Source organism: Sebastes fasciatus, chromosome 9 (genome assembly GCF_043250625.1).
Source record: "Sebastes fasciatus isolate fSebFas1 chromosome 9, fSebFas1.pri, whole genome shotgun sequence".
Classification (NCBI taxonomy): Eukaryota; Metazoa; Chordata; class Actinopteri; order Perciformes; family Sebastidae; genus Sebastes; species Sebastes fasciatus.
The window spans coordinates 5,727,303-5,755,299 of record NC_133803.1 but is presented as its reverse complement, the minus strand read 5'-3'; the positions used below and the strand labels follow the sequence as shown (position 1 = coordinate 5,755,299).

Sequence of the window (27,997 nt, the reverse complement as noted above, 5' to 3'; positions counted from 1 at the left end):
CATGAGGGTGAGCGAGGTAAAAAAAACAATCAGCCAACATGTCCAACCTCTCTGTGTGTTTATTAGAGATGATACAGTGTTGGCCTTTTTGACATTTATACAAAACAAACAGAAAACAAGACAGCAGCTTCTGATTTGTCTCCATACCGGCTCCGACGTATACGTCATTCGCACGTTACCGTCCTCGGATGGAGACAAGAGTGTGAATGTGTGTGTGGGGTGACGTGTGTTTAGCTTTCTGTGTTGGTTTTTCAGAAGATATTTGACAGTTTTTTTTCTTTTCTCTTACTGACTGAGGTGCTTATCCCTCTTTCACAGTCTCACACAAACCCACACTGGGTTTTAAAATAGCTCTGGTCCAGGACTGTGCCTCATGATCACATCATGTCAGGATCAGCTGCTTCAATGTTTAGCACTATTACAATGGTGAAAACATTTTTTGATTGATCACAAAATAAATAAAAAAGACCAAATAATACTGTTACCACTGTCCAAGTTGGTTAAAGCTGAAGTAGGCGAGATTGGAGCAAATATGATTAAAAAATATATATTTTTAAAAAACGGTCGCTGTATCGTGACAGTAGTACATGAAACAGGTAACTTGAAAAAAATCATGTGCCTCTGTGTCCTCCGGTGCATCTGCAAGATTTCATAGACCGGAGGAAAACAAGCAGTAAGAGCTGATCTGAGGTCTGCTGTCCAGCTGCCGTCTATGAGAGCCGGCTGTCAATCACTTGCGAACTCTGACCAAACGGTCAAACTAGGCAGCGCTGATCAAATATGAATCAATATAATGTTACCTTAATGCCTATTTCTCTCCTCAGATGTTTTCAGAATCATCTTGTAGTGTACGGTTTAGCTGTAAAATGAGAAAGTTTGTGACGCCGTCGCCATTGTGAAGTCTGGCGAAGGAACGCCAAGTCCCGGTCACATGTTACCGGAGCACAGCCAATAGGAACGCTCTCTCTCAATGGAATGACCTGTGATTGGTCAAAGTCTCCCGTCACAGGCTAGATTTTCTAAACCCTGAAAACAGAGCTATGAGGAGGAGCAGAAGTCTAGTTTTCTCTCAGAACACTTGAATTACAATATGCTGAAAGATTATTGTGGAATTTTTGCCCAATGATGACAAAAATATACTGCCGCTTTAATAATAATGCTCCCCATCTCTTGGAAAATTCCACCCCACTAATAGGCTAACAGTTGTGCATATTTCAACTGGGTTGTCCCGTCAGCTTGGTACGTAGAATGAGTCTTCATACTACAGTACCCATGAGCCTCAGTAGCAGCCTCCAGCCAGACAACAAAATACTGTTTTCCATCGACACCGGACACCCAATATAACCGATCCCACTCATTATTAAATGATATTATATTACATTATTAAGAACTGAAGTGAAACCTGAACTCTCATGTTCTGGTTCCAGAAGTAGAAAACTAAAAAAATCCAGTCTTACAACACAACCTTTTCTCAGCGGTACGTTGGGTGGTTCCCTCGATTTGTCGAAAAACATTTTCAAAAAAACTATGTAGGTTTAAAAGCCAGAATGGAGAGAGACCGTAGCCAACGTGGAGAACAGTCTATCATCATTTAAAAAACATCTTTATCTCTGTGCATAAACAAAATAGAATAAAGCTGCTCACTGGCGGGATGTTAGTGTTGGGGCAGAGCCTGGACCAGACCTGGCCTTAAGTCAAATCTAAACACATGATATTTACATTGACCCGTCATCACATCCGCTAAATCCATTTTAAAATGTCTGTCGCTACAGTAAAACCGACCGGGAAACTGTGAAGATAAGAGGGAACGCAGCACCCCCGACTGTAGGCTGAACCTGCAGGTAGATGTGTGTGTGTGTGGACCAGGATATGGACTTTCTGTGTGTACTGTCTGCTTCAGGCTGATGGCCGTTTTGTTTAACCACCTGCCCCTCAAACCGAACATATACAACTGCGTTTTGACGATGCTTTACAATCATTCTTGTGGTGAGATGAGACGTATGCGTGTCTGTGCATGTTTGTCCTGTATCCAGTTATACACTCCACATCCGCACGGTTTCTCTCCTCACGTTAAGGCTGTCTGACCTGTTCTTTATGCCCCCCCCAAACCTGCTGGTCACCCAGTCCTCTGGATCCACAACAAATTGATGCGTACAGTGTCAGCCCTCCGCCTCCAACACACCAACTGAGGCTGAGGGCTGCCCAGTGCTCGCGAGAGGTTGGCAACAAATCAGGAGTTGGAGGGAGAGTCCACTGGGATCCTTCTACCAGCAGTGACCAACACTTTCACAAAGATCTAACGTCGTACTGTCTTCTTTTTTCCGTGGAACAGGAGCACCAGTAACATCAGCTAAAACCTTTGTAGCTCTTTTAGTGTGTGCTGCTGTTGATTCCAGATCAGGTAGTCTAGTTTAATCCAGAGCCTCAAAGCTCATCCAGACTCCGGTCCCCGGCTTTTTTCTGTGGTGTGTTTGTCCGTCTGTCTGTGTGTGCGAGAGCTTGTTGGCCTCAGCTCCAGCTTGTGCTCTGGAGTTCTTGGCGGAGCCAGGACGGCAGCGGTTGGCCCAACCGATTCAGCAGACGCAGCAGCTCCATGTTGTGGTCACGGTAGTGTTCGGCCAGAAAGGCACGCGACTGCACGCACAGACACACACACACACACACACACAAAGAGATTGGGAAATGTCAGGGATCAGAAGAACTAGAGGAACAAATGATTTGATACAACAGAAGTTAAAAGTGCAACGACATGATGGTGGAAACACATGATGAAACAAACAATGTATTCGTCCGACCCTGCCCGTGGTTCTCAGCAACAAACCCGTTGGTTCCTACTGAAGATGTAAACGTTTAAAAGTTTCATTTAAAAAAAAGGCTTAAGCTGTGAGGCAATATGCATTCTTCCGTACTTACTGTACACGTGCTATTTAGAGTGCATAAGTGCGTTCACACTGACAAATATCGAAAATAGTTGAGTGTGGAATGCTGGACACGTCTCACCCTCAATGGTTGCCATCTTGGCATCGAGCACAAACGGAAGGACCACCAAAACTGTGAAAATGGCGGCTAGCTACCTAGCTAGCAAACCGAGGCAGATACGTAGAAGTAAAATCTCGTTCATTTTTACTCCGTTTACATATAATTGTCAAGTGAGCAAACAAGCTGGCAGATATTTTGGTGTGCGACGATCAAACGTTGGTTGCGATTTGCCTTTAAAAAGAAGAAGAAGAAGAAGAAGCGGTCAAATGTTGCAATCATCAAGTGCACAACAGCCGTGTTTGATTGGAGATGCTACCCTGGCGGTATTCACGCACTACGTAACTAAGTACATTGTGTACACATCGTATTAGTGTACAAACAAATGCAGGAAGGACAGCTGGTTGTGTGCTGTGGGTGTTTACCGCTTTGAATTATGTTTTTATATTTATTTTTTTACTTACTCTTAAATCCATTTCACACCGCTGGAGACGGGGTTTGAGTATTCCGTTAAATGAATAAGTCTGGTAATTTACGCATTCACACATCGAGTTTTTTCTTTTGCCAGCTGTCCTTCATGCGTTTGGCAGCTTCAACTGTGTTACTTTTAGTCGTCTGGATTATGAGTTTAACTTCTTTGTATTTGTCTAATATAGTTTGCTCTTCCTTAGTAAAATGTGCCGCTCTGCCTGTCTGTCTGCAAGTCTGTGGACTTGTCCATGTCTGTGATTGGTCAGATGCTGCAAACACCGCCCCGTTCATGTGAACGCGCTCATAGCCAGATTGAGAAACCCTGGGCTGATTTACCGAGTTGATAACCAGCGTCATAGGATTGTTAGGGTTAGTTAAGCTAGATAACGAGAAGATACCCTGGGTATGTTGACATCGCTTCGTAGTACAGGCCTCTGGTCACTGTCGTTTTTAACAAATGGTTACTCAACCAGGAGGAAATGGTGCCTTTGTTGGGTACTATTTTCAGCTGTGGAGTAATACACATTTGCTGCTCTACTGCAGAATGCTGTTCTCATTCACTGTTCGTACTTATGCCTACGAAAAGTAATGCACTGTCATTTTGTATACAGGTCAGGGTGGGTGGATGTGTCAAACAGACAGGACTTTCACCCGGAGACCCGTTGTTGGTGTCCCGTGTAAAACCAAAAGTCAACGTTGACTTATTTTAACTCACTTCTGTTACCTAATTTACGTACTCAACTAATGCCACCAGTGTTGCCAGATGTACAATAATGATCGTATTTATACGTATTACTAATAGAATAAAAAACAAGACCCAAGTTTTAGTAAATCAAAATGATTCTTTAAATTTGTTTGTGACATGTAGATGTACCTCAGGGCTCATCTCCGGGTACTTCCTGCCTTTACTCTTCCCCAGACATTTGGATCGACCTCCTTCCATCCGCTGACACCAGAAACCTTTGCTGTCATCGTACCTGCAGACACATCGTATGGTTATTTAACACCTTTCACACGTTGTATATGGAAACATTGCTGGGTTAATGTCTCTGCTGAAGGACGGGTCCATTATGAGTTTTTTATATCACTGTAGCTTTAGAGTGGTGTTCCTTATGTATTCAAATCTGAACATTATAATTTTGGTTTAAGTATGTTTTTGCATCAAAATGCTATTTTCCCTTCAAGCGCTTCTAAAAACTTTTTTCCCACATGACCTGACGTAGGTTTCTGCATGATGACGCTGCTACATGTACAGTATATATACATCCTTATAGTCAGTATATTAACGTTACATACAGTAACGTAGATGGCGGTTGACGTGCTCCCAGTTTGGAGAAGCAGACAGGAGCACCGGCAGTAAGGTAAGCGATGTACTGCTGTGGACCCCAGGTTAGTTTGGAAATGACTGTTTTTTGTGAATGGGGTCTGGTGGCATCGAAGACAGCGATATAACGGGCTAGATTTTTTGAGAGCCTGAAAACAGAGCCATGAGGAGGTGCAGAAGTCTAGTTGACACTTGAATTACAATATGCTGAAAGGTTTAAGTGTATGTTATATTCGGAATATTTTCACCTCTTTACCTCTCCGTCAGACAGCCCTCTCCAACGGGGAACTGAAGCCGTTTATATAGCTCTCTTCAAAGCCACCAGACTCCATTGACCAAAAACAGTAATGTTACCTCGCAGAACACGGGAGTATACATACAACCCCACTTAAAAAAAAATCCCAGTCATTTCTAAACTTAGCACAGCTAACTTTGACTCGGCTAGTGCTAGCGTTCACATTATTCATAACCTTATTGATTAGCTTACTTCGATAGCCTACGTCACTGCTTTTAGCTAACGGCTGAGTGGACGCTTCCATTTGAAACCCCCGGAAAAGAACGCAGATGGAGTCAATCTTTAAGTGTGATTATTGCTTGTGTTGTTGCGTGTGTGTGTGTGCGTGCGTGCGTGCGTGTGTGTGCATGACTAACATTAGAGCCTGGGTGTAGTTGAAGATGGGAGTGACACCGAGGAACCTCTGGATTCCCTCCATCACCAGTGCTGGGTTGGAGCGCAGCAGGGCCCCGTCTACGATGTGCAACTGCAACACACAGAGGCAGTATCATCCGTGACTCGTACTGACAGTGGTAGATGATAGTTTGAAGAGCGGAGGACAGCTGCTGCTTCCATGCAACTACAAAAGCTGAGAAGTATACTCTCATTTCAATTCTACTTTTGGAGCTTAGTTTGGACCTAACTGGTCCTCCTCAGGCAAATACCCATCCAACAGCAACATGGGATACATCAGTAACAGCTGGACACTGACAACATGCAATCTGGTTGCATCCATTTGTGTTGAAATAAGCACAGGTGAAGAATACTGTATAGTAACAGATGGCAGGATACACATGATATTCAACAGTGACTTCAGTGGGTCCATAGACATAGAATGGATACAACCGACATTCCATTTAGGCTCACAAGGACCTTGGAGTCCTTTGAGTACCTTATGACAATATGCTGAATGTACAGAGCTTTGGCAGACACTCATCTGACTTAATAGCTAACATTAGCTACGGTAGGACCACATCTGTATGTTTAATTCTGAGACCTGCTTTGAGTCCATTCTACTCTAATATTTCCTTAACGGGCATGAAATATGTTACTGTGCAAAACAAACGGCAACAAAACCATCAGATTCCTCTTAATATTGGGTCTATATAATGTTATATAAAAAACTGGACAGTACATGTTCAAGACATTCAAAGCAATGGCAATTATTGAATCTATTGTTTTTAATATACATTAACCCAAAAATCCAAAATAGCACACAAAATAAGGAATAGTAATCCCACATTAAGCCCTTAATTATGCCGATCTTTAAGGTGAGTTAAATACAAATTCATCTCCCCGTACAGTTGTCATGAACGGGGAGTTTAGCTATAGAGACCAAACCCGTTTTTTGTACCAGGCTGTAAACATGTTGATTTCTGTTACAAAGTTTGGCATTTTAACATGGGGTGGGGGGTCTATGGGGACTGACTCGCTTTTGGAGCCTCCGGTGGCCATTCAAAGAACTGAAGTTTTTGATACTTCCGTGTCGGCTTCATTTGTCAGCGCCATTCGTCTTTTCTAAATTTGACACGTTAGGTCAAAATACTGTGACTGTTGACTGTGATGATGAAGTAGACTGGACCACATTAATGTCCAAGTGCTGCAGTGTGTGTGTGTGTGTGTGTGTTACCTGGCCGGGCTGGTAGTGTTGCAGCCAGTGCTCTAGGTGAGGAGCATAGGCCCCGGGATTAAGGCAGCGTCTCTGAAGGGCCAGCAGGTCCCTGGGGGCCGAGGGTCCTGCCGTCACCACCGCAAGGAACGTGTTGTTGAGGGCTGCGGGATCCTGGTGAGCCCTCTGGTGCTGTGGTCACACACAGACACACACAAACACACACACAAAAAAGGTTTAACAATAAAGAGATTTGTCTGTACGGTGGTACACAGCACTGATGTGTGTACAGTTTTGCAGAGCGTGTGTTGGTTCTCACCTGGTACCAGGAGTAAGCCCTGTCAGACGGGTTGATGAGCACTGCCAGGATTTTGGCTCTGGGAAGCAGGGCAGCAGCTCTCTTAGGCGCGGCCTCTGTGTCGAAGTAGTTGGCACTCTTTTCAAACATGAAATCGGTGCTGACGTTGGAAGGGAATGGGAAGAAGTCCATGTACCTGAGGATCACAAACAAAACAACAATTACAAGTCCGCTAAAGAAGTATTCACATCCCCGGGCCATTCATTCATTCATTCATGTTCTGTTCTACTGTGTTACCGCTGGGATCACAGACGAGATTCAATGTCAGACTGAAAACTAACTTGGTGAGTTAAGGGTTGGTTATTGTTGGGACAGTTGAAAGACAGTTTTCATGAGTTTTATTGAGTACATTTGTGCTCAGTAATCAGCAGAAAAATGTCTGTCTGGCTTACATATGGGGTGTCTCAACATTTAGGAAAATACACTTTTATTGCATCACCACACTGTTGGATTATCAGTGTTAATTTACTTTAATGTAATGATATTTTCAATGATAAAAATCACTCACATTTATGACATGTCTCCAGGAAGAAGAAAATAACCGGTGCATGTGGAATACATGGAACACCTACTACTTTGTACTTTGAGGTACGTCTACACTCGCACACACAGAGGGATGAGAGGAGATGCTGAGCGCAGACAGAGGCGTGAGTGTGTAAAAACAGCACTCATCACACGATTTGTTAGGAAAAAAATGTGTGGGGGGGCCTCTGAGTGTGTTACAGAGGAACTGTGCTGCTTTAATGACACGAGTCTGTGCTGCCTACTAACAGAGAAGTTATAAAGCTCTCCTCCGTGGTTGCGTCGGCTGCCCCGGCCCTGCTCGACACCCACTGCTACTATCATTATTTTATATACAGTATATCGTCTAAGTCAGGGGTGCACACTTTTTCAGCATGCGAGCTACTTATAAAATGACCAAGTCAAAATGATCTACCTACTATAAAAATGCAAAACATATATTTATTTATAAATATATTGAGTATTCTTTATATGTACAATATATGTTGGTGTACCTTGCATAACTGCATGAACCCATATTGTACAATATAACTCCGTACATTTTTTGTCATTACCTTACTCTGATGACTTGCACTGAATGGAATCAGCCAGGGATGCATAGTCCGGACAGTAGCTGCTGATAGCCAGCCTCAAGCACACTTCCAAATGATCATCAGTCAAGGTGGAACGGTATTTGGATTTAATAATCTTCATGTGGGAAAAGGCTGACTCGCATAAATAAGTGGAGCCGAATAATGCAGGTAAGGAGGTAGCACATTTCCTCATGTTGAGGTACTTTTCCTCTGTGAGTAAGTTCCAGAACTGTCCATGGGCCCTGGACTTAAGCTGAATGTCAGCTTGTAGTGTCAAAATCTCATCCTCCACTCCAGATGAGTTCAGGTGAAACAGTGTTGCAATTTTTGATGCAAGTGAATCAGCCTCAGCATCTTCCCGAAAAGGGTAGCACATGAATGTAGCGACTGGCTCCAGTAAAACAAAGTCTTGAAAGCGTCTGTCAAACTCTGACAGACAGTTCTCAATCTGCTCTGATAGGCTGACGTCTATTTATTTATTTATTTATTTTTTAAATTTAAAAAAAACATTTTTTGAATTTTTTTTAATGCCATGCGATCTACCCACACTACCTTTGCGATCGACCGGTAGATCGCGATCGACGTATTGGGCACCCCTGATCTAAGTTGTAATTTCATTACAATGTTCTAACTCACACAGGCTCCGCCCTTCATTGGACTCTATGGGTAATACCCTCCTCCAATCACAAAAACGCATTTGCCCACTGAACATTGCATAAACGTAGCCAGCCAATCAGGACGTGGCTACCCGAACACAGTATATAAGGCATCATCCACCGCTGTCAGACATTCCTTTCTCTTCAGCGAACTGCCAACCTTTATTTCCCCTCTGCTGTCCTCTCCTCTTCAGCAGCAGCGGTCATGTTTTTGCAGCTGCGCAGCGCCATATACTGTATAGGGGGAATCACTGGCGACTAACCTGCATGCGACTACCAGGAGATATCCCTCCACTGCGGCTCACGACCATAACTTTTACAGTGTAGGCATGTTAGAAAGATCACTTCACTGCCAGTATGGGGAGGAGGAATGATTTTCCTAACACTTTCAGTGGGTGCCTGTCATGTGAGTATTATATTAAGATAGACTTTATCCTTTAAGCCCCTGCAAGAACCAGTTCAGCCAAATTGAAACTTATTTAGAAAATAAGACCACCAAAAGAAAAAATAATTCAAATTGAAGTTCTGTTGTGTTCAGGCTGTGACTGAGTACTGAGGACATTCTGAAGGCAGTGTACAGTACATGGTAGTCCCGTCTTTACCAGTCAATCCCGTTGTCATAGTTTGCTCCACTGAAGAACTGGATCTCCTCAAAGGTGGTGGGGCTGGGGAAGGAGCTGGTGACCGCTGGGTGGAGGCTCAGGAATGAATGAAGCGCTGTAGTGCCTTGGGTAAAAGATAAGATATTTATAATAATAATGAAGAGATATATATATATATATATATATATATATATATAGGCAAAGATAAAGATGAGAATGGAGATAGAGTGTGGTACCTGTTTTCTGTGGTCCAATGACAAGGAACTTGGGGAGCCTGTCACATGTCTTTTCTTTAGACCAGATATCTTTGTGTCTCTTGTCATGACAAGGGTTCTGAAAAATGATCACACCAAGACTCAAATACATTATGCTTTAATTCCAGTGGTCGTGAAAAAAACCCAACTGTCCAAAGAGGATTAAGACAAGGACAACATCATAGCTATCTTTCTGAAAATACATTTCAAAAGAGTACAACATCTTTCCTTTTCTCCGAAGAACATTGGGATTAAGCTGCAAAAAAAAAAAAAAAGTGAGCTTTCAAAAAAAAAAAAGAATATTCTGACCTGCCAGAGGGGGTCTCTCTCTTCAGGGAAGATCTGGAAGTATTTCTCAGCGAGCCGGACGGGAGGCAACGTCTGCAGCCTGAGGTTGGTCCAACACTGGACGAATTTCACCAAAGACTCAAAGGTGTACAGACCCAGCCGATCGTTGCCGTAGTTAGACAGGTGCGTCATGAAGATACTGATCTGGATTGAGAGGGAACGACATACTTTACAAGTGAGTTTAACATTTACCTGGAGCTGTTGTCAGAGCAACTAGTCCTTGAGCTCAAACCAGCAGGAGTCAAAATTAGCTAGATAATAATGAGCGACTATGAACTCAACAGAGAGCAGTGTTTTCACATGTTGGCCACAAGTGAGTAATGATCGAGATCCGTTAGTGTTTCAGAGACACTCATTTAGCAGAATAATGATTACAATTTAATTCACACAAAAAACATAATGAGGCATCTAAACATGCAGGACAATACAAAACAATTAACTAACTAAACTAAGCAGTCTAAATGAGATGTGATACCCCTTCAACACAACTTACTTGTAACTTTCAACTAACAGTACAATGACCAAAATCACACCAAATACTTATTCTTTTAAATGGAAACATGGTATTTAGTAATGAAGTAATGAATCAAAGTAACTGCGTGTGTCAAATAGTTCAATGAGAACAGTCAAAACAAAGTCCCATGATGCCTTTCTGTCTGTTTGGAACATTGTAGTGTTTCTGTACATCACTGCTCCTTGGTTTTGATCTGACCACATCTCTGCTTGGTCACATTAAAACCAGGATCGGTGCTGTTTCTGAATGTGACTATGCTGTCTAATTATTATCACTTTAGCTTTTCAGCAAAAGCTTCAATAATTTTAGCTGCTGTACAGCAGTGAGTCAGGGTCGGGAATTTTGAGGAGGAGGAGGAAGACGAAAAAGTAAGAGGAAGACAAATGAGAAATACAGGAGGGTCCATGAGCAGAACTGTCAAGACCAAAATTATCATTAAACCTAGAAGACATGTGTCATGAGACCCTGGTGTGTGCATGGGGGTGGTGTTCTTACAGGGTTTAGGAGGACAGTGAGGAAGAGTTCTCCTCCTCTGATGCTCTTGTCCAGCTCCTTTGAACCTCCTGGGTATTCATTATAGAAGATTGTATGGGTGAACAGACCACAGGTCTGCCTGGGCAACACCTAAAACACACAAAGAGATCGTTAGCTGTTTGCTGCATATTTGTGAGTAAGTGTTCTTTGTGGACATTTTTACAAACTGGGGACATTTTTAGCTAAGTGACTAGTCAGGGTTAAGTTTTGATCGACGGGTACAGCTAAAGCCTGATCCATTTTGAATCCTTTGTTTGCTCTGGGTACTGCTCTCAAATGCCCCATTGCACTCCATTAAAACACTGGAACTGCAAAGTGTTCAGAAAATATAAATAGGAACCGGCACTCAATGATGATGTGTCAGTATGCACAAGGGTAAAACAGGTTTATTTAGCATGTGTTTCAGCTACATTGTGCAGGTGCTTCAAGTGTTGAAGTGCTACTGTTGGTTGAAAACTACATTTGACCTTCAGTATGTGTTCCCACTGGAGATGGAGAAAGGCCTGATCTAAATCCCATCACAGCAGATTCACATGGAAACTCCTCTCCCTCGGACACATTGCACAATATAATAAAATACATATCAAGCCAGACCCGTTAACAGCAGATTACCCTTTACTTTATACTGAGTGGAAAATCTGTATCCGTGTATTTTCATAAATAAAAGTGTAGGTTTATGACCAAACAGCGGTGAAGCATTTGGCTCTGATCCACACAGGATTTGCAAGAAGAGTGACGAGCGAATGCATAACATACTCTTGTTTACCTCCACGGTGTTAACACAATCAGATCAGATCATATCCCTGCTCACTACCTGTTCCACTTGCAACAGGTCTTTGTCCAAGAAAACATCCTGCTTCAAGGACACTTTCTTCCTTTTGCAAAAAGGGTCTGTGATCTCTGGACTCCTGCATCTATGTAACGTGCTCCTGAGTGTGCAGGTTTCTCTGTCCAACTAAGTACTATGAATTTGGATTTATTTTGCGATATGCAACACTGTTGTGCTCACACGAATCAACCTGACTTTTGACAATTTGGGGGCGGAAACCAAGGGAAGCACAACTCAACTCGCACGTGGTGCTTAGCTCTTGGGGCTGTGCATTGGCAAGAATCTGGCGATATGATACGTATCACGATACAGGGGTAACGATTCAATGTAATGTAATATATTGCGATATTGTAAGCAAGGATATATATTGCGATTTTTTAATCAAATTTTCAAACTGTCATAGAATAAAGAACACACCACCATATGCATAAAATCCGAGTAAAAAAGTTTACTTTTTTACTGCAATCAGAACAGTTGGATCTGCATTTGCATTTATCAGAGTCCCTGTAAAATCATAGCACTACTTTGAGAGGGCACATCTCTTTGCCAATGAATTAAAGTATTGACCGAGTTAATCTTTGCATGTAAAATATTAATTAAAAATCAATAGTGTTTTTGAAAGTCGATACAGTATCACAAAACATAATATTGCGATATTCAATTTTTTTTCGATATCTTCTTACACCCCTATTAGCTCTATACATGCAGGTGCCATTCTTTGCCTCTCTCTAAGTTTTGGCTCTCGCTTTCAGCTGCCTGTACAACTCTCGGTTACGGTGCGCAAGGACTTATATCGTACGAGTGGCAGTTAATATCTGCACCAATGAAATTATATCATTTGCTTGTGAGAATGTTTTATTGCGCTCGCGACGTATGACATAAATCTGATGCTATACATGCGACTAATCCTTTGAACTGAGTTGTACTGGAAACAATTTCTTTGTCTGTGTGATGATTCAAGTTAAGTCTAGTGAAGTTCCATCGCTATCTGCTAAAACTAAAAGAACGGAGGTAAATATAAATTTCATTTCTGATGCTCAAAGCATCCAAAATGTACATTTGAATTGCTCAAAGTGACTTTTAGAAATAATGTCACTGTTCTTCGGGGTTAATCCACACACACTGTTGTGCACACTTTTCACAGAGAACTATTCTCTGCTAAAACTGTCTCACAGAAAAGGACGTTTCATCATAATTTCATCTGCCTTCATTTTTGACCGACTGACCTGTATCCCGTTGTGGATGAAGCCACGGCGGTATCGAGCTGGCCTCAGATGAGGGTATTCCTCGGTGCTGGTCACCTTGATGTCCCACACAGACTTCCAGGCCTCATAGAGCTGGCTGTGAACTGGGTAAACCCCAGAGTGGTGCGGAGCCACTGCATAGCCCATATCTGTTGGGATGCCATGCTCCTGGAAGAGAGGGAGGTGTGGAGAGACGACAGGATGAGGGCAAATGAGGAGGTAGTGTAACATTTCTGACAGTGCTTAGAACAGGTCTATTAGCCCTGAATAGTCTTTAAAGCCGACACTAACAGCGTAGCCATGATGTCTTTATGCTAGCAATACACTGCTAGATACTTGTTCCATGCTCTATGTAGCCACACTGGCCATGACTGCAGTGTATTAGCGCTGCTAACCTGAGCAAAGATCTTGTTGAGCCTCATCTGTTCAGCCAAGACGCTGACGTTGTGAAAGAGGTGAGGCTGCATGTGGCTCCACATGTGAGGAAACCACCAGAAGTCCATCCTGTGCTGCAGCAGCATGTCATCGCCCCGGTCCTCTTCATCAGTACCTACAAACACACATACAAGCACGTGCACACACGCTTTCATTAGAAATGTGGTCCGATCCATAATAATTATCCTTGCTATGTCAGGGTCTGTATAAATTTGAGTGCCTCAGATCGCGGTACTGTTCACACTACACGACTTGCTGTCTTGTAATTGGGAGTTTTTAAGTCGATGTGCTTTTTCCTGAAAGACTGAATGACTGACTGACCGGCGACAGGAGGTCACACACTATGAGATATTTCACCGGGAGGAATCTCCGATGAGGGTCGTGTCTAGAAGGGAACCAGCAAACTGGGGAAAATCTTGCGAGACGGTTAAGGTTAGGCATTTATCTTGAATAGTTAAGGTTAGGATAGGTCGTCGGGCAGAGTTTTGCAGATCTCAGATCAAATTTCACAGTGTGCGAAGGTTACCTTCTACACACAACCCCAGATGAGGACGCGAGACGCATTGCTGATGTTGTCATTGGCACACATTCACAAAATGGCCCGTTTCCACCGGTTCCCACACTCTTTTTTTACTATTTATTCCTCTCGGTGCAACAACAACTTTGCTCTGTGTTGCAAATGCAGCACATACAGTCAGTTCCTTTTGTTAGAGGCGACCCCTCCTCCCCCAGGTTTCCCATCAACCCACGTCTCGCGCTCTCATTGGCTGTAGCTCGTGGCCGGAGTCCCCGACAGGTCCAGATATTTAGCATGCTAGATAGCTGGAATGTGTCTGAGAGGCATCGACGAGCGTCAATGGTGGCCTAAAGGTTAGAGAAGCACGGGCCTAACAGGAAACGTTTTCCTGGATAAATAAGGGCAAAAAATATATAATAATTCTTACAAACACAACATTGCAAATTCCCACGAAAGACTGATGTGTTAAAGGCAGAGATGATGGCCATCATCAGGACACTAGTGCTGTATTTTTTTTAAACTTTCCTCTTCAAAGATCCAAAGCTGAAGCAAGATAACGTTTCAAACAGATACAATAATGTCAGAAGTTCCATACCTGTGTGATAAAACTTTCCAGAAAATCCCAAATTGAAGGTGAAGTTAGGAACCAGTGCTCTCAGCTTGTTTTGAGTGTTGATCAACGCCTGTGAAAGGATGAAAAATACACCTCATATTTAGTCAGTGGGAATATTATTTCACAATAGTGAGGTACTTATCCATAGTCAGTGTATTACAAGAAGGCAGGAAGTGTTGGAAATCAAATTTACCAAGAGATCACATCTGCATTGGTTATGTAAAGCCGAGCGAAATACAGTTCTCAAAGCCAGCATTTAATAAGCATTCATTCTACCTCACAATCAGCAGCTTAGACACAGAACTCTACATCTCTATTCTCTTCATTAGTCTGGCCATATCCAGCTGCTGCTTTACACTTGTTACACCTCTGTTTTTCTCTGCTCAGTGTTGGTGAAGCCTTCTAATGTAGGCATCATAGCCCATATGGTGACAGTTTGTCAGATCTTTTTAAGTGCAGCAATTAACACTATAGTGCCATTAATATACACCGATCAGCCATAACATTATGACATCATGGTCACCCTGACCAGTCTGCAGCTACGCAGCCCCATACGCAACAAACTGCGATGCACTGTGTGTTCTGACGCCTTTCTATCAGAACCAGCATTAACTTTTTCAGCAGTTTGAGCTCCAGTAGCTCTTCTGTTGGATCGGACAACACGGGCCAGCCTTCACTCCCCACGTGCGTCAATGAGCCTCGGGTCTGACCCTGTCGCCGGTTCACCTTCCTTGGACCACTTTTGGTAGGTCCTGACCACTGCAGACCGGGAACATCCTACAATAGCTGCAGTTTTGGAGATGCTCTGACCCAGTCGAGTCTGAAATTAAGTTTTTTCACTTCCTGCCACTGTGGCAGGCAAGTATTTTTTTGTCTGGTAAATTACAGTGTTGGAATTACACCGTGGAGCGAGGGTAGTGTACACAGTACTGTACTTTGTTATTGTCATCTAGAGTGGTTATTTGCATAAAAACACACAATTCAAATGATTATGATTTAAATATTTGCTTTGATTAAAACAAATCTTGGAAAAGTTGTTATGAAGTTAAACAGGTCATAATTCCTTCTCTAATATCTATTTTATATTGATGTGAAAACATCTCCTTCAAACAACTGGATTTATTCAAGTGTCTCGCCAAAAACTTAATTTTACAAGATTACATTTGAACACATCATGATAACGTTGTAATATACCTTCGCCAAATAGTCCTTTTTTCTGAGCAGACTTTGAACGCCTCATAATAATAACTGAATGGTACCTCCGTTACTGTAGTACTGTAGCTCTATTATTTATCCAAGCAGGACTGTGTTGCCCACCGGCTGCTTACAGGTTACTAATAGGTCTTCAAACAAACTGAAACATGATGACGGCGTGCGTATGCGTCATTGTGCATGCGTGACTGTCGTAAAGACACTCTTGTGTGACTGCGGCTCACCCACCTCCACGTCCGACACCTTCATACGGGTTCCCTCCTTGCCAACGAATATATCATCCACGTCCACCAGGATGTGGCGGTCCAAGGACAAACACAGTCTCCTCCCTGTCAGGTAGGCAATAGAGTCCACAAACACCACTTTGTGAAGCCAATAGTTGAGATTGTTCCCAAAGAGAACTCTTTGAATGCCATCGTGGAGCCCTAAATCCTGGATGACTGTGGCGTGGAGGGCCCGCGAGGGGCTGGGTCCAAAATGTGCCAGTGCCTCAGAAGACTTAGTACTGGCCAGAAGCACTGGTTCATAGGTAGAGTGGTTGGACTGGAATATGGTCCAGTCATCCCCCGGTAAAGAGCCCTGCTCCACCTGGTTGGGCTTGGTGATGTAGAGTAGAGGAGCATTGGGGTTGATGCGGTAGTCCCTGAGTCCCAAGTGTGAGTGTAGAAAGAGGGGGAAACCTTTGAGCTGTGCACTCAGAAGAGAGTTTTCATTCGCTTTGAAAAAGCCAATGACGCCTACTCCGTACTCGGCACAGTACTTGTCCAGCAAGTCACGGTTCCACGCATCCAGGTTGACATATTTCAACACGTTTTCATAGATGATCAGTGTGTAGCGTCCACGGTTATGCTCTGTCAATGTGGGCATGTCTCCTTTACCAGGAGCGATCTCTGTCCGGTAGTGGAAGCGGCTGGACTCTAATATGGCTACAATCTCCTGGCCCAGCTGGGAGTAGATGCTCTCTACGAACACCAGAACGACGGGCTCCGTCCTGGAATTGTCCACCGCCTTTACCTGTCGTAGTCGGCCCGGGCGCTGGGGAAGGAAAAGCGGTGCCCTCTGGACACCTGGCCCTCCTCCGGCGGCCCCGGTGCTCGCTCCCGGTGATATCCCCCCTCCACCACCGCAGTCACTGAAGGGTAAAGGGGGGGCCTCCTTGATTTTGGGGCTGTTGGAGACGTAGTAAGCTAGGAAGGCCATGGACAGTAAGCAGAAGATGATAAGTGCCAGGATGAGGCGGTGGAGCTCCAGCTGGCGGACGCCTCGCAATAGCTTCCACACACCCAAGCCGGCACCTACCATGGTGTTGGAGGAGAGAGGCGGGACTGGGCAGCAAGCAGCAGCGGTGAACCGGGAGGGAGAGCAGAGAGGTGGAGTAGGGGTGAGAGGAGGGGGGAGTGGAGGAGGAAGATTGAGCAGTAGATACTGGCACTGAGCTGTGCTGAGGAATAGCCATTTACCCTAGGTCACCATGGCCAGCATCATCCATTACCTGCTCTCCACTTCTAGCTCTGCAGCGCAAAATACACTCTCAGATGACTGGAGGGAGGGAAGGATAGATGATTATACAATGGATGGAATGTCAAATATCAGGGGATTGAAGGGGGAGAAATGAAAGTTGGCCGAATAAAAGCTAACACCAGCAGAGGTCTCTGTCTGGGGACCAGTTGGGACCTGAATATCAGGTCCAAATTTGCCGCTTGGCTTGTTCTCTCTTTCAAGCAGCTGTGTCTCTACACGTGGCTGTGTCCATCTGTAGAGGCTCGTGTAGTCTCTCAGCAGTGGAACTGTCTGTGCTGGTGGTCCGTGTTTCGGGGTTGAGCCCCCTCAGGCCACCTAGCCTAGACATCTCAGAAAAAGACACCTAGAGGATGAGGACAGAGAAGGGTGAGAGGAAGAAAGAGGGGAGCAGGGCAAGGCGGAGGGGGTATGGAAGGATAAGAGGGAAGAAGCAAGTTTTCAATCAACATTCAGTTGTTATAGCTGTCTTATAGCAAGTCAGTGGTAATGTTTGAATTTTATGAACGTAATCAGTTAAAGGAATACTCAACTAAAAATCCAAAAAATAAATAACTAATTCATGAATCCGAATTATTGGACTACGAATGTTGTAGATTGAGAAACGTTTGTGTAAGTCTCACCTGGAAAACACAGCAGATCTGAAAACCTTCTAATCCAGATGTGGAAGACCCCTGCTAGACGGAGATAGATATAGTAGAAGGGGAGGGAGGGAGGAGGAGAAAAAGAGAAAAGAAAAACATGTTGGTAAAACTGTACTCTGTTTATTTCAAATAACAAATCCAAGAAGCTTCATACAGTTTGAGCAAAAAGCAAAGGTTCAACACGAAATGAAGACGAGCAAGGCATCGTCTCCTCTATACTTGAAATACGAGGAGTTCTTTGGGGGAGTCCTGAAGAAAAAATCACATTAACTTTCCGCATAGATAGCTGGCAGACAGTTGGAGCATTTCAAGGCTTAGATGGACATGAAACCCTCCCAGTTGAATAATCAGTAGAAACAATAATTGGTTATTTGATAAAAAAAATACAAGTACATGGGAGTCAGAGTTGAATGCCATTTGTGTGTCCAAAGTGCATTGCCATAATAAACTGTAGAGGTAATCTTGCCCTATTAGAAAGTATTGCAATAGCCTGCTGTTAAAAGAAGCTTTAAGAATGACAGTTGGATTGGGCGAGATGTTTTTAATGGCTTGGTATGTAAGTATTTGTTGAGAAATTCACTTTAAGACATGACAATCTACAGCCTCAAAAAAACGGAGTTTAATCAACACATCAAAGTCCCAAAAACTGAACATTACAAGCGTCACACATAGGTAGCAATTACTGCAAGAGCTGTAACAATAGACTCTTCTCTCACACACACAGCATCTAAACACGACCAAGAGTCCCAAGTAGTACATTAGTCCAAGGCCTACAAGAGCTGCATGATGAAATGCCACACAGAGACAGACAGGTGGGTTGAAGGTGAAGAAGATGAGGGGGAGGAATAGATAATAAATGGAGTGCGGGAGAGACTGTGGTCATGATGAGCATCTGCCGTTAAATCAGGAATGCAAACACATGTATGGTGAAAAAAAAGAGTTACCCGAAGTCGGAAAAAAAAAGGGACATCGGAGGCTATATGCTCGAATAAATTGGAAATTGGTCTTTACACACAGTGTGTGCGATGTCCCATCACTGCTGGGTTTTCTCATCGGAGGCCCAGTTACTGATCCACGTAACAATGTCTGCATTCATTGTGGTTTTTCTTTTTTCACTCCACTGGAGTTGTGTCAGTCAGAGCACACTGTTCAACATTTCACACACACACACAGACGTGCTTCCTCATGGTTTGAACCTGCCTCTGTAGCACAGTTTGTCTCCATTACTTCACCCACTTATTCTTAACATGGAGGAAAAAAGCGGTTGAAGAAAAAGGGAAGCGTAAAAATTAAAAGCATGTGCTTGTATGTTTTATTGGCATGTCCGACACATTGACTCATTCAACAGCTGCGCTGGTTAAAATAGCAAGTTCTGCTGTTGCTTGCATTGTGTTTATTCAAAATCTATTCTGTTCTTGTACAAACAGTTAAGCTAAATCGTTATTATGGTGCATCTCTTCACTGTTGGCCATAAACCTCTTGTTGTTGGGTAACAACTGAAATGTACTACTACTTGAACCAGAGTCAATTTTTACTACAAATGGTTTCATTTATTAGCGGTTATTAAATAAAAACAAAGATCAGTTAGTTATCATGTTTAATCTTTATTTAAGTAAATGAATCTGGAGTTTCGCCCACATCCTCTAACGCCACCCAACTAAGCTCCTGTTTCCAGTATAACGGAAAAGCTTGCTTGCACTTCGACTCATAAAATATGTCCTGATTTCCCGGACTCTTGATTCTTCATGGGTCGCCTGCCCCTTGGCCTGGTTAAGTTTGCCTTCCTGGTTTTGACCTCTGCCTGTTCTAAAATAAAAAATATTTTGGACTTTGCTCTTAACTTCACTGTTGTCATATTTGTGGTCTTTTTGCCTGTCCTGTGCCAGGTAGGTTGGTAGGTAGATAGGTCCCTCTAAAAGGAGGTATTTAAGTTTCAACACCTTCCCAAAGCATGAACTCCCAGGACGGTCAGGGTGGGGGAGCGGGGCTGAGGAAAGCTTCCTGAACAAACTATTCATTACAGCCTACCTGTCGTGTCTTAACATGTTCTAACACACCCTCCCACTTCACTCTCTAGGTACACTTTCCACAGAAACCCCCAATAATGCCCTGAAACAACTGTTTCTGTAGAAACACACACACACACACCAACAGCCTACATGCTGACAAACTACAAGGGGTGTAACGATTCATCTACTTACATCGACGTATTGATTTACAATCCTACGATCCAACTACATCGATAGGTACTCGGCAAGTTGTCCTTCACGGGAGACGTATATCGATATAAAATCGATTGTATCGATATTAAGGATTTGCACCTTGTATTTAAGGACGACAAACGTCATATGAAAGGTTTTTTAGAACTTTTATTAGTAAAGAAATGTCAAACGTTACTCCGGTTCACTCTCCACGTGAGAGGACTGGCATGGAGGGAGGCGGGCCGGACACCGGTCTTTCAGGCGCTATCAATCCACTTGGCGAGGGCGGCTTCACCCCAAAGGTGCTTTCCCCGTGTGCTGTTGTTTTTTCATTCAGAGAAAATGACTTTCCTTTCCCCGTCATGATATCTATGTGCACGCAGCATCAGCCTCACGTATCCAGCCAGAAAGCAGACGGTCTGCGAGGTAAATTAAAGTAAAAAAGTAAAGTAAAGTAAAAAACAAAAATAACGTTAGTCTAACGTAGTTTTAAAATGTTTTTCCATATGTGTTCATGTATGAAAAGACCTCAAATGAACACTGTAGGTGGACTACTTGATAACTTACGCAGATTATTTAAACAGCGTTTGTATAGGAATGATTCTGTCCCAGGCTGTTTGATCACTAAGAGTTTGATCGCTATATTATTGCTCTACTGTTTATACTGAAAATGAGAACATACGCAGCAGGTTAAAACACCTTTTATTTCACTTGAATAGTTGGTTTATTTAATTTTTTTGTTAAAAATTGCACTGCCTTGTATCATGAGAACAAGGCACTGGAGGGTGAACCAGCCGCTGCAAGGCCACAAAGCTTGGGAGACTGCTGGTGTTCCTGTGGGTGCTGTGACAACTATGCCCACACAGGAAGAGTAGGACCTGTTCCTGCCTGATATTCAGATTTCACAACGAGACTTCTCCTTGAGCGAGACTTTGACACTATAAGAAACAGACGGGATCAAGCGAAAGGTAAAGAATATGTTTTATTTTGCTGGAGGGTCCTTTCCATAATGTTTAGAGAAAAGAAAAATATATATATATATATACACGTTTTACAAAAAGGTAGATTCATTCATTGCAGGCCTGTTGTATTTGGCTACATGATTCTGTCCAGGTGCTCATATTTGTTCATGTCCATGTGTGCCCCGTCCCTGTCACACTTGGTTTCCAACTCAAGAGCAAGGATATTGCAGGCACAGAGCAAATATACAGCAGAGAGCAACCTACGACACAAAGGCATTATTTTTTTATAGCAGCACAAACACTAATGTCAGCAGCTCTACAGCATGTTGCTACTTTCCTGACCTTCAAATGTTCTTTGTCTGTCACTTTGATGTCGTGGGAGTTATACTAGCTGTTAATCAGATTTCACTTGATAGACATTGAGACTACCGTTAAGGGCACGGGAAGAGGAGCTGATAAAAAGCTGAATGATAGTTCACTGTGGGAAGAATACCTTAATAGCAGGGCTGTCAATCAATAAAAACAGTCAACTGTTTAATCACGTTTAATTAAAAGCAGTTAACTCCGTTTTTAAAATCGTTGCATAAAATGAAAAACTGCATCAACCACCAAACTAAAAGTAACACAAAGTAACTGTATATCATCAGGGATTTTTTTTTTGCATGAAAAAATATGAATAGAATTTATTAATAAACCAAATTGTCTGAATGTCTTTGGCTAAGTACATTCACATACTGTATGTAATATATTACATCCTTATCCTTTCTTAGATTGAGGAGTCTAACTCGCACTGTGTTCAAACCAAAAGGGGGCTTCCATAGTTTGGATGTGATGCTACAGGTGTCTGTGAAAAGATGGAATATGAGCCATGAAGTCCAGTTTGAGGTTTCGTCAGTTGAATTTGCTCCTCCGTTTTAGAGCGGTCCTGATTTGCCAAAAGCAGAATTTGCTCAACACTACATGGTAGACACTTAACACTTAAAGGTATTACTATCTCTCACACACTCATTTTTTCATTTTTGCCATTTTCAACATGTAATTGTCCTCAGCTTCTCACAGTTTCTCTCAAGTGACTGTATCACATCATGAGTGCCAATCTTCATACGACTTCTTTGCTGCAAGTTTGCAATGATGCAGATCGATAAGCATTTACAGAACATCATTGTGATGACACCTTGATTTGACCTTGGATTTGCAAAAAGCAGACATTCTTATTTGGTTAGATGTTTGACTAATGAATTTCCAGCGTGTGCAAAGCATACTGTATATTGTTATTGTTGTATAAAATTACATATACACCGATTGATGATTTTATCCATATCCCCCACACCTGGCCGTCACATCTAAAAATAGGTGCATCCCATAGGAGCACCCATCAACACACAAATATGTCTCTGTCATGTCCTGTTGTTTTTATATTGTTTTATCTGTCTATGTTTTAATTCATTCTTGTAAGGTGTCCTTGGGTGTCCAGAAAGGCGCCACCAAATAAAATGTATTATTATTATTATTATTAAAGGAAGCGTCAGCATCAAACATTGGACCGACACCAGTTTGCTGAAAATGGAAGCGGCTTGATACAATGAGGTTAGAACACGGTGTAAAAGTTAGGCTTTGAAACTTTAACTCCAAACCATCTTAAAAACTGTACAATCAAAAGGTTTTCTATTTGAATAAGAGGACGTTTGCTGGTCTTCACTATACTAGCACCGGAGCCCAGGCCCTCATATGATGGCTGTTTCAAAAAATGTGCAATGCTGTCCATGACTCTTTGTTTTTCAGTTATGCAATAATAACATTTTGAAAACAAGGTAAATAATCAGTCAACGCTTAGACTACATTCGCTTTCTGCATTATACTTCCATTGTTGTCTCTCTTTGTAGTCAAACAATGTCAATGTTTGTGTAGGTGGCAGGATTCAGTCCACATGTACAAAGCAGTTTAAAATCCAGAAATCTTCACGTCGCTCCACTTACCACAGGGCAGCAGGCTTTTAATGACCTCGCCCTCAAACACAAACACTATCTCTCTGTGAAAACCATCCCAGGGCCTTCCTCTTAATTATCGAGTGTTATCTCAGACATCAGTAATATGCTCTCAGGACAGAAGTGGGCCTGGGCCGACACAGCTCCGCACTAATTGGGTCTCGGCTCAGTTCAGTCGTCAGAGATTGGGGCTGTCACAAAGGGGAAATCAGCTTTTAATGGTCACCTCACCTCATTCTCTATGTGCCCCTTCAGAGCCTCACTCATTTAAATTCTACCAGGATACCAATTATTAGGATTAAAAAGGGTGATTCAAAAAGCAATTTAGGGATGTCACGGTGAGGACATTTTGCCACCCGTTGATAAACATTTACGTTTATTAACTTACGTTCTTACATTGATCTTTAACGTTGGAGGGCTGTGTGTCTGGTCCAGTTGAGCTTTTACTAGGGGGTGTAAGAAAATATCGCGATATTAGGTTTTGGGATACTGTATGGATTCTCCAAAACGCTGTTTTGATTTTTAATTAACTTAAATCTGACAGCCCGCCGGCTGACCTGGCCACTGTTCTGTCTCTTTTGGAGTGATTTACCAACAGGTCAGAGTCTTATGATGGAGCATTACATTTACATTACAGGCATCTAGACTGTACTCTAGTACGTACTATGTATTGATAACACAGCGCTGAAACACGAAAATTTACTAAATGGGGTTTATTTCTTTAACAAAAAGCAAAAAAGAAGGTGGGGGCGGTGGGCAAGTAATGTAATCGGTATGTGCCCAAACACTGTGTAACATCGACTAGACTAATAGGCACACTGGCATGAAATTCACTGGGCACATTCAAGTTCCCCAGTGAACAGTGAACACAGTTGTTGCTTTTCTTTCATACCAGACTTGTACCAAGATGAGAGTTCTCTGGATACTTTTGCTCAGTAAATTGCAGATCTGGAACATAAACAACTGATCTGGTGTATGCATGTTTCATGTACCAGTGGAGAGATGATGAAATACGATCTGGAAGTCCAGTTTGAGGAACAAATCAATGAGTTTGAAGCCTAATCAGATACCACAACACTGCAACACTGACCTAAATCCGGTCGTGGTGCACCAGTACGGAGGAAATATTAGGGCCCTATGAAATCACTTTTATTTTTTTTTCCATTCAAATTTTTCTGAATTCTGTGTTTTAGGATTTAAAGCCCCCCCCCACCCTCGCGCCATTGTTACTTCTTCTTCTTTCTCAAACAGAAAATGGGGGTGTAGTTATTAGTCAGACGTAATTCATTACCATAGAAACCAGATTGCATTGTTTTTTAACCCAGTTTAGATGAAACGAGCTTAGATGAATTTACTGTTTATCAGACCAAAAATGAGACAAGAATTATCTCAACACACCGACTCTCTCTCACTCGCTCTCTTCTTCACCGTCTCCTCCTGGCGAGGCGGCCGTCTGGCTAGTGATGCTGCACCGAGGAGCTGCACGCCGGTCACAGCACACCGGAGGACGGATAGACATGTTTCAGAGGTCCACCGTTTGAAATGCAGTTTCGGGACATTTTGGAAGTGCACCGTCCACCAACATCGTTCGCTCTCACCTCAGCTCCAGCACCGACACAGCACTGCACTGCGATTCGTTTATTTCTCTAACGGGACTTTTTTTTCTTGTTTTCTCTTGATTATTTGATGTATCACAACATTGCACTATTTTTATCAACTAAAGTGCTTCAATACAGCTATAAAACAAATTATTCCGTCCTTTTGTAAAATAAAGTGCTCTAAATTTGTGTCGAATTCCTTAGCATTTTGGATGACTAACGAGACTGACTGACGAGCCCTCCCCAAGGTTTCCCCTAAACCCGTGTCTCACGCTCTCATTGGCTGTAGCTCCCCAACAGGTGGAGGAGCTTTTCTCTGGAAGCTCCAAAAACTGTTGGCGAGTGGAAAATCAGGGCTAGAGTCGTGTAGTGAACTACGCTAGTCGTCTGAGAGGGCCTTTGCGACATGACTGTGTGTGTGTGTGTGTGAGCAGCAGCTGAGCCTCACTCTCGGTGAATCACCAACACAGCGATCAGAGGAGAGAAGCAGCGTGCCCGTAAATGAAACCAAAACATAGCGGCATAGTTTTTTTCTGATCATTCGGTTTGGGCACTGTGAAAAAACGCTTATAATAGCAGGGAAAACGTTGATTTTCAGAAATTGCATCTACATTTTGGCAAATTCCAGCCCAAGGCCCGGGGAGGGGGTCCCATGAAAAGGTCTATGGTTAACCCTTAAATGGGATCAAGTACAACAATTTACCTAATGTCCTATATCACTGACAGTACAAGTTTTATTGTTATCATTAAAAACATTTTTCAACTTGTCATCCGATACCCCACCCCCCCCACTGTTACTGTGAAAATGGTGCGTCTGAAACCCCAGAAGCTCCGAGGTGTGCACACCTCACGGAGGAAATGCACCGGGAGAGGTCCTCTGGGTGTCCTAGAGAAGTGTAAAAGTATTGACGGTTCATTATGAAACTATGGTGGGCATTATTAATGCGAAACACTGGAGCCTGATCCGTGTCGCTCCAGCTGATCAATGAGAAATGACGTTACCTCCAGAGGGTCGGATTTATACACGCATTCAGATGCCCCTAATCCTAAAAAAAAATCTGATGTCATAGAACTTCCTACTCTATATGATAACATAGAGAGATTCAGATAACTAGATTCACATGATTTGAGTCAAGTGATTCACATGTTTTGTTATTTTAGAGTTATTTTTGTCAAAAGTTTATTTTAGAAATAATTTAATTTAAAACTAATACATCGGCTGGATAAGACATGGGATTAAAAACATGCCCCCCCTTAAAATAACCTTGTTTATTTGAGTTGAATGAGAGCGCATTTATGTTTCTAGTAAAACAATACATTTACTATCATTGTTGCATGTCTTGATAAACCTTACAGTGAAGGTAACAGTGGCATCGGAATGTGCCAGAGGAACCAAGATCCGCTCCCAGACCCCCCTAGCTGGCTGCTGTTTCCCCCTGGCTGGCTACTCAATATCCTTGTGGAAAGCCCTGATGGGTGGCTCAAAAATAAAAGTCAAGGTACAGAGAGAACAAAAAAAATGAAAGGATCAGAGAGGCAATGGCCACATTTCTGGCCAAAGCAAAGTGTGAAGAAGCACCAGGTATGACTGGTGAAGCTGAACGTACAAAAGGTGAGGAGCTAGGCAAGACTTGTAAATAAAAGCCATTGTAGCGGGCTCTGTTTTAAAGCTGGAGTGAAGATACTTGTATGATATGAAACTAGACAACCGGGAGCGAGTGTGGATGGAGGGCCAATTTGGAAAGTCTATTCCCCTGTCCATAATTCCTACTGGCTGGCTGGCCCACACTGAGCGGCCGTCCCTGACCAACCAAGCAGGGCGAAGGCGCTCAGCTGTAAAGGAAAGAGAAGTTGTTGCTGGATTTATAACACAAGACAAAACGAGAGCGACATTGTGAAACCGAATGTGGCACAATAATCATTTTATCTCGATTATCTGGTTTTCCTAATCGTTGGAAGCCAAAATTGGATTAATTGCACAGCACTAACATAGCTGCAACTTCATTCAGTCACAGTGGAAATGGAGTTAGACCAGGCTGTAGTCTAGTCTGAGTCAGGTAACACCTTTTCTCAAAGCCTCATTCAACAAGTCACTTTTCAATCATTTCAAAATAACTCACTATAACCCATGCACACACACACACAGACAAAAAAAACCACACACACACACACACACACACACACTCACAGACAAACACACACACACACACACACAACATCAATAGTTGCTTCATCCAGTCCTTGAATTCCTCACTTAGCAGCAATCAACTCTATGTTTGACATTTGACCTAATGTTACAGCAGTAGTCCCAAACAACAGGCAGCTCTACTGCTAACAGAGTACTACTACTAGGTCTCTAACAGTATCTATAGCTCTAACTGTAGCAGGCAGATGGTGATCAAAGCATCCAACCTGGAGCAGCTCAACAACACAGCTCCCAGTCTGAGTCACAACGTCACACACAAACACACTGTGTAACCTCAGATGGACCATCGCACTGATGACTATATGGTGCTCCACAACAAATCAAACACAGTTGTTAATAACAATGAAAGCATCTCGGTGCCATCATACCAAAGTGCCATTACATGAAGAAGAAGATTATGTGAAAAGCAGCAGTAAAGAAATGAGAGAAAACGTTATTTCTGCAGCCAGCTGCTCGTCTAGAGTCCAGCTAGCATGCTAACAGCTAGCTGTGTAGAGCAACAGTGTCACCAGACCGTGGCTAATGTTAGCATGTTAGCATATAGCTAACTCCAGCTTCACAGTGGCTCAGGGTGAGACTCTGCACATATCAACACACCCGGGACCGGGACCTTGTTCATGCTCTACTACCTCTATGAACCCATCATGTTGCCCAGTGGATCAGAGAGAGACCCAGACCCCAGACCCGGTCCCCACTGGGATACCTGGAGCTGGACTACCGTTACAGCTGCTAGCTGCTGCTGAGGCTGCCACCGCTACCTAACGTTACTCACTGGAGCCACAACACAACTCTCAGCTTTGAGACAGTGTCACAACACGTGAACTATATATCAGTGATTTGGGACTCACCACTATTGGTTCTCGACACCCTCCAGTCGGCCAGCAGCAGCGGAGGAGAACCAGCTACAGCGTTCAGAGTTAAAAGTGAACTTCAGCACATCGCTGCTCACTCCGCCATCTTGGCTCTGCTGGATACCTTGGACTCAACCAACTCTGACAAAACCGGGGGGGAGGGTTTAA

General features: G+C 43.0%; 1 protein-coding gene across 2 annotated transcripts; it reads right to left on the bottom strand.

Moving 5' to 3' along the window:
• Positions 1–43: 43 nt before the first annotated feature.
• On the bottom strand, positions 44–27,981 carry ndst2a (N-deacetylase/N-sulfotransferase (heparan glucosaminyl) 2a). 2 transcript variants are annotated; one of them, XM_074645583.1, is made up of 15 exons: positions 27,827–27,981; positions 18,006–18,059; positions 16,093–17,728; positions 14,635–14,722; positions 13,483–13,637; positions 13,070–13,255; positions 10,976–11,104; positions 9,928–10,110; positions 9,601–9,697; positions 9,365–9,488; positions 6,974–7,148; positions 6,676–6,846; positions 5,423–5,532; positions 4,322–4,424; positions 44–2,634 (listed from the first exon to the last, which is right to left on the bottom strand). In XM_074645583.1, the coding sequence occupies exons 3-15, from the start codon at positions 17,164–17,166 to the stop codon at positions 2,509–2,511; spliced, it is 2,721 nt and encodes a 906-aa protein (XP_074501684.1). In that variant the 5' UTR covers positions 17,167–17,728; positions 18,006–18,059; positions 27,827–27,981; the 3' UTR covers positions 44–2,508. The 2 variants fall into 2 exon arrangements, with proteins under 2 accessions (XP_074501684.1, XP_074501685.1); XM_074645584.1 differs by having other exon boundaries at positions 18,006–18,056; positions 27,827–27,978.
• Between the last annotated feature and the right edge of the window lie 16 nt (positions 27,982–27,997).